General features: G+C 43.7%; 1 protein-coding gene across 2 annotated transcripts in view; it reads right to left on the reverse strand.

Annotated features, from left to right (window-relative positions):
- The window catches only part of LOC144668216 (NT-3 growth factor receptor-like), a 658,117-nt gene that overhangs the window by 288,095 nt on the left and 355,248 nt on the right, over positions 1 to 14,774 (reverse strand). For both annotated transcript variants that reach the window (XM_078529980.1, XM_078529981.1), the window contains exon 11: positions 1,540 to 1,642. In XM_078529980.1, the coding sequence (XP_078386106.1) occupies positions 1,540 to 1,642 (103 nt within the window). The remainder of the gene's footprint in view (positions 1 to 1,539; positions 1,643 to 14,774) is intronic.

Here is a 14,774-nt window from a genome sequence, read left to right on the forward strand (position 1 = left end):
TGGTCAAAGTAGCGCTCATTTATGAAGCCATGTGTTCGGGGAGGCCAGTCAGTCATTTCTCCAAGTTTACTGTGAGTAGGACAGTGTTCAATACCAACTCACAATGTAAGATGCGGAGACTCGGTTGTGCCAATCATGGTCAAGTGAACTGCCATGTGTGAGACATACTGTCTTCCTATTTTCCTTATACACCATCAATAAGTCTGATGTTTCTGGATTAGAGCTTCCTTTGCTTCAGCCATTTACCTGATTTTTGTGCCTGATTTCCACAACAACAGTAGCAACTTGCATTCATATATTGCCCTCAAAAAATATAAACTTCCCAAGGTGCTTCATAAATGCATAAGGAAAACAAAAGCCAAGATAAAGATGAGGAGGTTAGGAGAAGTTGCCAAATGCTTGGTCCAAAAGGTAGGTTTCAAGGAGCATCTTAAAGGGAGGGTGTAGGAAGTCAATTCTAGGGAATGGATCCAGCCCTATGAAGACATGACCACCAATAGTGAGGTGAGGTTAAGGGGAATTATGCAAGAGGTTGGAAGAAGAGGAATTGAGAGGTTGTAGGGGTGAGAGTTACATGGCTGAAGGAGGTATGAGATGATGGAGTGACTGAAACACATGATAGGAATTTTAAATTTAATGTGTTAGGGCACCAGAGCCAATGATGTCAGGTTGCTAATATTGATGGATCAATCACATTAGAAGCTCACTGCAGTATTACAGATTGAAGATTTACTAGGAATCAGTAGTGTTGATGTTCACATGAATGCATCAAGAGGTATATGGCATGATTTAAACAGTTTAAATCCAAGGGCAAATTCAGCAAACCTGCAATTCTAGCATGAAACCTCACGACATGGAAGTTCTAGGCAGTGATAGAGCTTGAAAATTGTATCATGAGGCTCTGTTGGAGGGCTGCAAAGTTACTGAACAAACACTACAGCATGGAAACAATTGCCATTGGCTCACAATGTTTAATGACACTGTTGTACCAGTAACAATTTCGAGGCTGCTCCTGTAATCTCTCATCTCTTTACCACTAGTGGCTTTAAGGATAAGATGGATATATCATAACAGCACCAGAAAAACAAAACTGATCCATTCCAAATACATGACTGATCTATACAAAGAACAACGATGGACCCATTCCTAATGGACCAAACTGCTACCCGTGCATTAAAGAATGATTGTGTACTTGGAGATTGAGATTTACAGACTGAAAGCTTTGTTCTTAATTCACAAAAATCCTGATTCAAGCAAAACCTGAATGAAAGTCTCCATTGCTTCTAATTCTAGCAATTCATTGATCAGAGCTTTCTCTGTTCATCACCTTTTAGCCAGAAGATTACCATTTCCATTAAAAGAAATTGTCCATTAAATCCCGACAGTTCATTCATCCTTTGATGGGCAATGATACCTTCACCATATTCCCCTTGCACCTCCCTTAGCATTCCACCCGGCCCCCAGCCAAAGAAATCAGCACAACAACATTACAAAATCAGCCAAGTGGGCAGGGCAAGCACTTCAGGTTTCTTTACTCACCTTTCATTCCAAATTTAGAACGCCGTCCATATTTGTTAATCATTATGAACAAGACGAGCAGGAGAACGCAGGCAAATGCAGCGAGTCCAACAGCAATGGAGACCTGCGGGTGGCAAAGCAGAGCATCAGATATGGTGTCTCTAGAATTTTAAGTATTCTGGCCTCACCATCACCAGGCACTCTTTAATGTGTCTTTAATGAGCAGCAGCCTGGTTTCTCTCCTTTTCCTTTGAAGTACCAAAACATCAAATATTCATGAAACAAAGTCTGATTAAAAGGACATTTTTAATTAAGTAACTAACAACCTCACTCACGTCATATGTGTACACTGAGGTTCAGATTGAATCCTCCCGCACATGATGAATGTACATGGCCTGTTCCCCAAAATGGGGAATATACACACTCTGTACCCCAACAGAGGGAATACATATAGCCTGCAACTCCAACATGACAAATATACATGCTCTGTACCCCCGCATGATGAATATACATGTTCTGCATCCCAACATGGAGCATGTACATGGCCTGGACCCTGTACCCTGTACCCCAACATGACAAATGCACACACTCTTTGCCTTAACATGGGGAATATACATGCTTTGTACCCCAACACAGTGAATACATATAATTTGGACCCCAACAGAAGTAATATACATGATCTGAACCCCAAAACAATGAATATGCATAATCTGGAACTCAACATAGACAGTATACATGGTCTGGACCCCAACACGGGGAATTTATGTGATCTGGACCCTCACATGGGGAATATACAGGGGCAGAATTTTTCCTCCTATGGGCTGGTGCGCATCCGACCCAATCGGGAGTGAAATAGTGCGCGATGACACTGGGCGAGCGTCCCGACATCATTGTGCAGTCTTGAGATCTTTCGGTCGGCAAGAGCGTGTGAGAGGCACCAGTGTGCCCGCTGACAAGTAAAGGGTCTATTAGGGCCCTTAAGCAATTAATTAATTTGTACTTTTCGCTACTCGATCAACCATTCGTTTGGTGGGTGGGTGAATAGGCCGGGCGGCCTTTGCATTTTTTGCGAAACCTCTTCCAAGGACAGGATGAGGTTTCTGTAATTAATTTTAAAAATATGTTTGGACAGGATTTTAATAATCACCATGTAAAGGTGCGTGAGTCTGCTGTGCAGACATTTTTCCCAGATTTTTAACATCTTTAATTTTGTTGTTAAAAATCTTCAGCTCCTTGAAGCAGCTCAGTGCCTTCAGAGAGCACACCCCAGCGCATGTGCAAACTTCAGCACTCGCTCTCCTCCCGCCCCCACCCTGGCAGCGCTGAGGCTCCCAGCGCGCGTTTCACACTGGCTGGTCTATTAATTGGCCAGGTGGTCTTTGTATTTTGCATCCAGTAGGACAGGCCCAGCAGAGGTGGCAGCACAGTGGTATACAATGGGAGGGAGTTGCCCTGGGAATCCTCAACATTGACTCTGGACCCCATGAAATCTCATGGCATCAGGTCAAACATGGGCAAGGAAACCTCCTGCTGAGTACCATGTACCGCCCTCCCTCAGCTGATGAATCAGTGCTCCTCCATGTTGAACACCACTTGGAGGAAGCACTGAGGATGGAAAGGGTGCAGAATGTACTCTGAGTGGGGGACTTCAACGCCCATCATCAAGAGTGGCTCGATAGCACTACTACTGACCGAGCTGGCTGAGCCCTAAATAGCTGCTAGACTGGGTCTGCGACAGGCAGTGGTGGAACCAACAAGAGGGAAAGACATACTTGACCTCATCCTCACCAACCTGCCTGCCGCAGATGCATCTGTCCATGGCAGTATCGGTAAGAGTGACCACCACACAGTCATCGTGGGGAAGAAGTCCCACTTTCACATTGAGGATACCCTCCATCGTGTTGTGTGGCACTACCACCGTGCTAAATGGGATAGATTTCGAACAGATCCAGCAGCTCAAGACTGGGCATCCATGAGGCGCTGTGGGCTATCCGCAGCAGCAGAAATGGACTCGAACACAATCTGTAACCTCATGGCACGGCATATCCCCCACTCTACCATTACCATCAAGCCAGGGGGGTCAACCCTGGGTTCAATGAAGAGTGCAGGAGGGCATGCCAGGAGCAGCACGGAGGTCTCAACCTTGTGAGGCTATAACACAAGACTACTTGCGTGCCAAACAGCATTACAGCAAATGATAGACAGAGCCAAGTGATCCCACAATCAACGGATCAGATCTAAGCTCTGCAGTCCTGCCACATCCAGTCATGGACGGTGGTGGACAATTAAATAACTCACTGGAGGAGGAGACTCCACAAATATCCCCATCCTCAATGATGGAGGAGCCCAGCACAACAGTGCAAAAGATAAGGCTGAAGCATTTGCTACAATCTTCAGCCAGAAGTGCTGAGTGGATGATCCATCTCAGCCCCCAGCATCACAGACGCCAGTCTTCAGCCAATTCGATTCACTCCACGTGATATCAAGAAATGGCTGAAGGCACTGGATACAGCAAAGGGTATGGGCCCCAACAATATTCTGGCAATAGCACTGAAGATAATTGGCTCCAGAACTTGCTGCTCCCCAGCCAAGCCGTTCCAGTACAGCTACAACACTGGCATTTACCCGGCTATGTGGAAAATTGCCCAGGTATGTCCTGTACACAACAATCAGGGCAAATCCAACCCGGCCAATTACTGCCCCATCAGTCTACTCTCCATCATCAGTAAAGTATTGAAAGGGGTCAAAAACAGTGCTATCAAGTGGCACTTGCTCACTGATGCCCAATTTGCACCACTCAGCTTCTGACCTCATTAGAGCCCTGGTTCAAACATGGACAACAGAGCTGAGTTCCGAGGTGAGGTGAGAGTGACTGCCCTTGACATCAAGGCAGCATTTGACTGAGTGTGGCATCAAGGAGCCCCAGCAAAACTGGAGTCAATGGGAATTGGGGGGAAACTCTCCGCTGGTTGGAATCATACCTGGCACAAAGGAAGAAGGTGGTCATTGTCGGAGGTCATCTTCAGCTGCTTCATGAATGACCTTCCTTTCATCATAAGGTTAAAAGTGGGGATGTTCACTGATGATTGCACAATGTTCAGCACCATTCACGATTCCTCAGATACTGAAGCAGTCCATGTCCAAATGCAGCAATACCTGGACAATGTCTAGGCTTGGGCTGACAAGTGGGAAGTAACATTCGCGCCACACAAGTGTCAGGCAATGACCACCTCCAACAAGAGAGAATCTAACCATCGCCCCTTGATGTTCAATGGCATTACAATCACTGAATCCCCCACTATCAACATCCTGGGGGTTACCATTGACCAGAACTGGACTAGCCATATAAATACTGTGGCTACAAGAGAAAGTCAGAGGCTGGGAATCCTGTGATGAGTAACTCATCTCCTGACTCCCCAAAGCCTGTCCACCATTGATAAGGCACAAGCCAGGAGTGTGATGGAATACTCCCCACTTGCCTGGATGAGTGCAGCTCCCACAACACTCAAGAAGCTTGACACTATCCAGGACAAAGCAGCCCACTTGATTGGCACCCCATCCACAAATACTCACTCCCTCCACTGCCAATGCACAGTAGCAGCAATGTGTACCATCTACAAGATGCACTGCAGGAATTCACCACGGCTCCTTAGACAGCATCTTCCAAACCCATGACCACTACCATCTAGAAGGACAAGGGCATCAGATAGATGGGCACACCACCGCCTGGAAGTTCCCCTCCAAGTCACTCACCATCCTGACTTGGAAATGTATCACCTTTCCTTCACTGTCGCTGGGTCAAAATCCTGGAAATCTCTTCCTAACAGCACTGTGGGTGTACTACACCACACGGACTGCAGTGGTTCAAGAAGGCAGCTCACCACCACCTTCTCAAGGGCAACTAGGGATGGGCAATAAATGCTGGCTCAGCCAGCGAAGCCCACATCCCGTGAATGGATAAAAAAGTGGAAGATTGGCATCTACATCATTTAAAAAATATTTCAAGGTTTGTTTAGTTTGTTACAATCTTCATTCTTGGTGAATTCCTGCAGTGCATACTGTAGGTGGTACACACTGCTGCTTTTATTAATCAGAACAGTTAGGTGGAAGGATATCCAACATAAATATCAGTTTAGAAGCAAAACAGGACAGGACTCTTCCCCAGAAAACGAAGGTTGAGTGGTAAGCTAATAGAGAATTAAAAATTTTTAAGAGTGTTGCTAGGGCGAAGTAGATAGGGGCCAGAATCATCCATTTGACGTGTGGGGTTGGGCCCTGCATGCCGACGTGTAAAATGACACGCGGTGAGGTCGGGTGTGCGTCCTGATGTCACAGCGCGCCATTCCGATCCTCAGTTCGGCGGGGACGCACCAGAGTCGGCTGCCGAACTGTCAAAGGCCCCTTCAGGACGTTAATAATCTAATGAAGCTGATTGCCTGGGCTGCCCATCCAACCTTAAGGTTGGCGGGGGGCAGGCAAAGAGCCCAGGCGGCCTTCCTATTTCTCATGAAACCTCATCCATGAAGGGTTTATAAATTAAATAAAAATTTTTGATAAAATACATAAACATGTCCCAGCGCATGTGACACTGTCACATGAAGGGACATGTCTGAGTAATTTTTTTTTTCTCTTTTTTGACACTGTTTGATTCTTAAATTAATCTCCCTGAGGCAGCTCCGTGCCTCAGGGAGGTTTCTACGCTCTTTCACGGCTCATGCTGAGCGCTTCCGGGTGCGCATCACGGTGGGCGGGCCCATGCAAAATGGCGGCACGCAGCCAATCGCAATCGGCAATCGTCTCCACGCCCGCGCCCGCTCCTGGACCACCCGCCCGACAGGAGGAAAATTCTCCCCAGGGTGTTTCCACCTTGTGGGGAGGGGCAAAAGGGCAATAAATAAGGCAGACAAGGGTAAATTTAATGAGGAATTCAGGTGAAGCCTTTTCCTCAAAGGATGGTTAGATCAACATGGAATAGCTGAAGCACATGGCACTGATGCATCTCTGAGAAAACTGGATAAATACATGGGGGAAAAAGAAATAGGAGGGTATGCTGATATAATTAGATGAAATAGGGTAGGAGAAGGTTCATATGGAGAATAAACACTGGTATAGACTAGTGCTTCTGTGCTGTGAAGTCTAAATAATTCTATATAAAGATATAACCATTTAAATGGCTTACTTAATCACTTGTTCAGCCTTTGTAATATGAATTCATTGACATTGTAGGTCATACAGTGCTTTATTGCATTAGAAGATTGGAGTCATAGATAAGTCTAATCTTTTTTATACATTTTCTACACAAAGTTTTGTTTCAATTCCTGGGCACATTATTGATTGTTTATCCAGATCTCAATGCAAGGACAGACACTCTTGAAAGTGATGCAAGATACAAGGTCTGAAATAATCTAGAAAATGAATGATAGAAAAGGCCCAAAAACATACCACCATGCAGAGCGACTCACCACCACCTTCTCAAGGGCATTTAGAGATGGGCAACATATGCTAGCCTTGCCAGCAGTGCTCAAATCCCATGAACAAATAAAAAAAAATCTTTATGCAAAATAGTACCAGTACAGACTATGTATATTCCCCATGGGGTCCACAGACTGAGCACATTCTCTGTGTGGGGGTACAGATTGTTGAGTATTTTGTTTGTAATGTGTAGAAAGCAGGAACAGTCAAAGTGCAGGAGATAGGTTTCCTCCTCCACTCAGTACCAGCACTGCCTCAGTAAATGTTCTGAAGACAGTCTCCAGTAACACTTTGTCACAGGGATTGAGGATATTTCCGTTCTATCACCGAGCTTGTGCCCATGAAAATGTTGATCCTCACATTGCTAGCTGCCCCGAGGAATTTTTGTGCCCTCTGAGTTAGCCAGATTCGTTAAAGGTTTCAGTTCAACCACATGCGCTGAACAATATTAGGGTTAAAGTATATTGAAAAACATTCTGAACTGTATAGCTCAACAAAACCTGCGAGTAGGACCTCTATGATATAAATCATTGGCAACAACTACGGATTATGAAGGAGATAAATCCTTAAAGTGTTTTTTCTCTCTCTCATTTCCCATCTTTCTGCGTCTCAATGATCTGTACCTTTCGTCCTATTTTATTGCTATATATTAAACATCAGCATAAAAATCAAATTCCACTTCTGACTGACAGCAAGGCATAAATAAGGCAATGACACACTGCAAGCATGCTCACTGTGATGTCTATCTGTACGTAGAAAATACAGGCACATTCAATACTGTACACAGGTACATGCCAAATAGCATACACATTCACTAGTGCAAACAGGTACAAGTCCAATAGTACATTCAGTAATACATTCAATCATACACGCAGATCTATTCACTAGTACACACAGATATTTAGCAGTGTATGCATTGAATAGTACACATACAGACCTATATTCAACAGCACACACGTTCAATAATACACACAAAGGCAGTGTAATGAACAGCTTAAGCCAACTTGTTGGTCTTGGTACTACAGTGTTCCTCTCCGCCAGCAAGAGTTTTATGATAATTAAAATGTTCCCCTATCTGCAAGTGAAGCTGTGATAAAAATCCTAGCAAGCCAAGAGCTTCCCTTGTTGTCAACACTGTCAAGTATGATTACCTCAGAATGTTCTGGACCATTATCTCAGCCAAAAATGCATGCCAGTTGGAGCACAGCGCTATGCAGGTTTCCCATTGTGTGATGGTACTCCTGCTGTAAGGAGTGAATAAATACTTTGCTTTGGCAGGTGGAGGTGTTAATCTCACAGTTAAAATGCAATTAAGCAAAGAGCGCACCAATAAAGTTTCCCCCTAACTGGTGTTAAATTTTTCTGCAGATTATCAAAATTTTTGACACAGAAGTGAAGATAAGAATATGTTTGGAATCACAGGAGATCCTCAATGTAATTACCATTAGTCCTTGCCAATAGCAATGTAAATCTGGGTCATCGACCTGAGCCATTAACTCTGTTTCTCTCGCCACAGATGCTGCATAACCTGCTGGGTATTTCTAGCATTTTTTGTTTCCATAATCAGAATTTTGTTCCTTCAAAATTAAATCTGATTCTAGCGCATGAGCAAATCTGAAATTCTTCAAAATCTAAAAATGCCAGTGTTAGAGAGTAAACCAAGCAGGACACTTTGGGAAGGACACAAAGTAATTTTAATTTTGTCAATGAGTGCAGCTACTAGTATTTTGAAAGGAATCACTTGGAGGGCTAGGGAGCGGTACTGGGCAACTGGGATTCACAATTCCCTCAGTATCAGTTTCTGTTCATAAAGAAAGTTGCAGACTCTGCCAAAAGTGGAGGTGGAAATTTTGAGAAACAAGGAGGAAATTTTAAAAGTGAAGTAATTATTATAAGGTGGTGATGGCAATGTCGAAGGCGTTGAAAGAGAGTAATGTTCAGGGGCCAGATGAGTTGCACACAAGGGTACTTCAGAAGGTAGCCATTGAGATGGGTCACACTTTGGCAGACATCTTTGGGGAATTATTAGAATTGAGAGTTACATCAAAGGACTGGAGCGAGGAAACTTAACACCCACCCTTAAAAGAAGCAAAAGGAATGTTACAGGAAGGTGGTGGCGTAGTGGTATTCTCACTGGACGAGTAATCCAGAGGCCTGGGGACCTGGGTTTGAATCCCATTATGGCATATGACGGAATTTGAATTCATTAAAAAATATATAATGATGACCATGAAGCCATTGTCAGTTGTTGTAAAAACCCACCTGGTTCACTAATGTCATTTAGGGAAGGAAATCTGCCGTCCTGATCTGATCCGCATGTGACACCAGAGAAAGGGCAATTTGGGATGGACAATGATGCCCACATCCCATGAACAAATAAAAAAAAGTGAACTTGACTTCTGTCATGGATGAAATGTTATACACTGGACTGAAAAAAGCCATGTGTGAAAAGCCTGAAGGAGTATAAAATCAACAGGACAAGTCAACATGAGGAGCAAGAATCAAACCTAATAGGAGTCTTTGAGGAGGTATCAGATTGTTTAGATAAAGAAACCTTCAGTGAGATTGCTAATCTAGAATTCAATGAGGCTTTTGATATATTGGATGTCAGTTTATAAAGTAGCAAAGCATGGGATGGATGGGCAGTTATTGAGGTGGATTGTCAATTAGCTGCATTAAACGAGAGGGGCTGGTTGGAATGGAATGGACTAGTTGGGTGCAGATCAATGCTGGGATCTTCCTATTCATGTTGCGTATCAATGGTTTGGAAGTGGCGATGGAGAAAACAAAATCAACCTTTTCTGATGACACTAAGGTTGGAAATTGGAAGCAGGATAGTAGGGTCAAGAGAGATCTAAAGATGCGGGCTCAGAAATGAGAAAATGAACTAAATGTTGGCAAATGTAAAGTGATGTTCTTAGGGAAGAAGAAGTAACATTGGGCGGAACTTAATGCCTGTCCTGTGGCAAGTTTGATGGGTCATTTAATCGGGTGGGAGGGTGGCAATGGGAACCTCACCCCCCTTCTTTCCTCTGCCCTGATTAAGTCCATGGCAGGAAGGCTCATAGGTGACCTTCCCTCCCCTCTGCTAACTGAGGCCCTCAAGAGAGCAATTAGTGCCACCGCTGGTATTCACCCAGTGATGGGCAGGAGACTTGCCATGTGGGAAGCCCGGAAAGTAAACCCTGTCGAGGTTGCTTGCGGGTTTCCAGGTGTGGTGTCCCTCATTCAAAGGCACTCAATGCCTAATCGAGGGACCCAGCATCGTGAAGGGGGTCCACTGAGAGCCACATCCCTGCCCTTGCTGCCAAACAGCCTCCCACCTGCTCCCCCATGACCCCCACCGAGTAACCCACCTTCCACCATCACTCACCTGTGCTTGGATCCCTTGGCAATCTGGGCCTTGGGTGTGTGTAATAGCAGCACCAACCACCACATCCCCGATGGTGCTACAAAGCAATGAAGAGCTGCTGACCTCTGACTGGCCAGCACCTCTCAGTAGGCGGGACTTCCACCGCTCGGGTCCTTGATCCCGGGGAAGACCCACCACTGCCCAGTTAAGTACCACCTTGGTACTTAATTCAGCAGGCCTTCCCGAAAAGAGGTGACATGCGCTCTCACTAGCTTTCTAGCCGACAGGTGAGGCCCCCATCGTCTCCATTAAATATCGCCCAACAAGACTATAAGTGTAGGGATGTCAGACTACAAGGCGCACACAGGAGAAGGGATTTGTGATTGATACGAAGCTAAATATGTGACTGCTGGAAATCTGGAAGAAAAACAGAAAATGCTGGAAATACTCAGGTCAGGCAGCATCTGTACAGAGAAGTGGAGCTAAAATTTCACGTAGATGACTTTTCATCCCATGCCCCCATGTTGTTGCCTTTTGTGGAGTAATATTGAATAGTTTCTCAGGGTTTAGTATTTAGTGACAAGTGATATAATATAGTGAACTGTATATTCTGTTATTTGAACATAAAGACTGTCCAGAATGGACAGCCTTTTCCAGACTTCTGCATTCCCATGATTTTAGTTAACAGCACTTACTATTGTAATGTGCATTTGTGCATTGAATCGACTCATTAGTTGGTGATTGCTACCAATCCCATTCTATCAGATACAATGCATCACAACCACAACTGGTGTAAAGGAAATTTCATCTTTTGTCTTAATATTACTGTGGGATACTGAAGCTGGCTTGTGGGGGCTGTGTGCATGTTGTGTGTGTGTGCCTAATTTAGTTAAACTGAAGACAGTCAGGCAGCAAGGTTTAAATCATCAAAGGGACAGGTGGAAAATCAGGCATTTTGAAATGGAGATGGGCGAGCTAAGATTAAATCTCAGTAGATACAGTATGAATGTGAATTTGCATTATGAGATAAGTGAAGAGTGAATTAGAAGCTGTTTGAATTTCAAAGAGACATGACCGGAGGTTTTGCAACTGGCAAAAATCATAAATAAATCAAGCAAAGTTATTTTGTTTATTTTTCCCTGAAAGTGATGGCCATAATGACAACAGGAAAGGTTTTTATATTCTAGGAAAGGTACATTTCAAAGAAGGTTTAAAACAATGGATTTAATGATCAAAGGGGAAGAAAATATATTTAAGGAAAGATTGAAAGCTGTAGGGGTGGCCATGTGCGATCTTGAAAGGTGGGCTGTGCGAAGACAGACCTGTGAAGAGTAGCCTCCAGCCATCCCAGAGAAGTGCTTGTTTGTTCCAGAAAGCAAGGTTTTATTACAAGACGTGTATTTTCATTGTTGAGTGAGAGGAAGAGCGAGAGGGAGGCTGTGTTAAATACCTCCCTTATAGTCACAGTGGGTGCCTCGTTGTAATATTACCAGATGTTTTATAGATTAAGAATCTATTTGGACTGTTGCTGGGAAAAGGTTGTTTATTTGTGAGTCTAGCTAAGTAGAAATCTTTTGGGAAATATTATAAGACTAAATTTAACTGTGTAACTATAATCACGTGTGTTTAAGTTTTCTTTACTTTTGTGAATAAATGTTTTAATTTAATATTTAAAATCTCCAAAAATGGTAATGGACTCTTTACTTCTGACTTCAGTGCACATATCTTCTCGTAATAAAAATACAAATCGCAAATCATTGTGATAGCTTGGTCAAGTTTCCCTTTGGCATTTGGTCAGCCTGGCAAATACCACCTGCCATATCATAACACTTGTTATTAACTAACAGGGCTTGGAGAAACGCAGTGCTTATTCAAGGTTGGATAACTTAGACCACCCTCTCACAAGGCTTTCAGTGATTGAGTGGATCATTATTTTCTTTAATTCTCTGATGTGGCCATTCATATTTGCCTTTAAAAAGTGGTGAAGGGGCTTCTTCATAAAGCCCTACCCCGACATTAATTATTTCTTTTACAGCCGAATGGCTTGTTGCTAGGCCACTTGAGAGCTCAGCCTGTAGTATGGGATTAGAATTGTACATAGGCCAGGCATGGTAAAAGTGGCAGGTCCCTGTCTTGTCAGACATTGATGAGCCAGTTGTGTTTTTGCAAGAATCAGATGAATTTTGTGGTTACTTTTTTTCCCTGGTGCCAGTCCATAAATTATTGAATTCAATGTTAACAAGGTGCCATGGCAGTATTTGAGCTCATGACCTCTACATTATTGTACCTTATTATACTGAGCATGGTACGTGTCTCCCTGACTCTTACAGTTTCAATAGATGCAGCAATACTGGTTGCTTTGACATCCCCCACAACACATAAGAGTTTTAACTTGTACTTTGCTAAGGCTGTCAGGGTATGCAACATTCAATTGAAGGGAACAGTTTTAATTTTGAGGTAATGATACGAGTATTAGGGTAACAGCTGTTTAGTGTAGAGATTTAAATATTGAACAGATGGGAGCCATGGTAAATGAGGATTAGCAATGAAGAACTTGTGGAGGAGTGGGGGAGGAACAACTGAGGTGCAATGTGGAAAAGCACAGATATAAAACATGCATCAAATTAATGATCTTTGCAGAGGAACCTAACAGGTAGATTGACAGCAGGAGACAGCCCTAAGACAAAGGTCCTAGATGAGTCGTGGATTATATAGAACAGGAACAACCTCATCTCAAGCCCGATTACATGGCAGAACTCTATCATCGGGTTATGCCAGCACTTCACCATTGGTCAACAGTGTGTGGCAGTGGGGAAGCAAGAGGGTGAGGAACAAAGAATAACAGAGAAACTGAAAATGGGCAGTCAACTGCACCAACATCCCCAGGAACAGATATAGGAAGCATCAGATGCAGTATCTGTTTCTCACTGCAGGTTATTTCTGTGAAATTACAGCAGTTTGATAATATAATAGCAAATCTTTCCATCTGCACTGGCTCCTTCTGGCAAACAGATGAAAACTCAACAGCAAGCAGAACCTCGGGGCACAAAATGATAATATCAAAGGAAGACAATCTGTTCAGCAAAGGAATCTCACTGTTCAGCACTCATTAAAACTGGATTTACTAGAGAAAAAAAATCACCTCAGATCATCAGATTATGTCATTATTTTGGTGACGTTACTAAAGCAACGATGTAAATACCTCCTCTTCGCCGTGTAATTACCAAAGGGGATGAAAGAATTACATGGCTAAGAATACAGAATAAAAAATGCAACAATTACGAACAATAAAGGCAAAAGAGATGAGAAGGTTAAGAGGTGATCTGGGCTGGGAAAAGACATTGGATATCAGAACGAGGAGGGAAAGGTACTGGAAATATGAATGGGATGGCTGAACAAAACTGATGATATGTGGAGCCAGTAGAAGACAGAATGGATATCCAAAAAAGGAACAAGATACTGGAAATCTGAGCAATGAGAGACATTGGCAATCTTCAGCGTGGGGGCAGGACATGGGGAGGCGGAGAGAGGTTAAAAAACTTCAACAATAGCCTGACAATGTTACAGTATTGCTCTCCTCCAACTGATTTCCATGTGTGGTACCAGATCTAGTACCCCTGATCAGCCAGTCTACCTGAATGGGCACAGGAAACAATGTAATTCAACGGAACTTTAGGTGTATGAAATAATGACAGTACTTTTGCACCCGCCTACCAGAGGCAAAATGTAAAGAGATCCATGTAACCCATATCTTCACCTAATATGCTGCTTGGAAATGTGCATTTTGTGCCCAAAAAAACAGATAATCCCAGTTAGAAAATCCAGGAGATTTGTGAATTACCAATGGCTAGTGAAATCATTCAGCTTGTAGGGGCCTGGCCCCAGCATCTCTCTCTCTCTCTCATCATCAAATTGGGTATGATAGTCAACACCGAGGGGGACTGCAACAAATTACAGCAGGGCATTAATAAACGCGCAGAACGGGCAACTATTTGGCAAGTGAAGCTCAACACAGATAAATGTGAGGTAGTACATTCTGGTAGGAAGGATAGGGAACTCGGTTGTTACTTGGAAGGTCTGGGGGTGTAGGGGGGGGCGGGGCGGGGTGGTGGGGTTGCGAGTGGGTAAAGGGACAAAGGGATCTCAGAGTACAAATACACCAATCACTATAAGTTATGCCACAGGGGGTTAGCAAGGCCATAAAAACAGCAAACCAAGCACTCGACTTCATTTCTAGAGGGACAGAATTGAAAAGTAGGGAGGTTACACTAAATCTGTAATGAAACCCGGTTAGACCACACTTAGAGCACTGTGTGCAGTTCTGGTCACCACATTGTGAAAAGGATATAGAGGCACTGGAGAGAGTGTAGAGAAAGTTTACAAGGATGATACCAGAAATGTGGGTATGCACATCAGGAAAGAATTGACAGGC

This window comes from Cetorhinus maximus, chromosome 26 (genome assembly GCF_964194155.1).
Source record: "Cetorhinus maximus chromosome 26, sCetMax3.hap1.1, whole genome shotgun sequence".
NCBI lineage: Eukaryota > Metazoa > Chordata > Chondrichthyes > Lamniformes > Cetorhinidae > Cetorhinus > Cetorhinus maximus.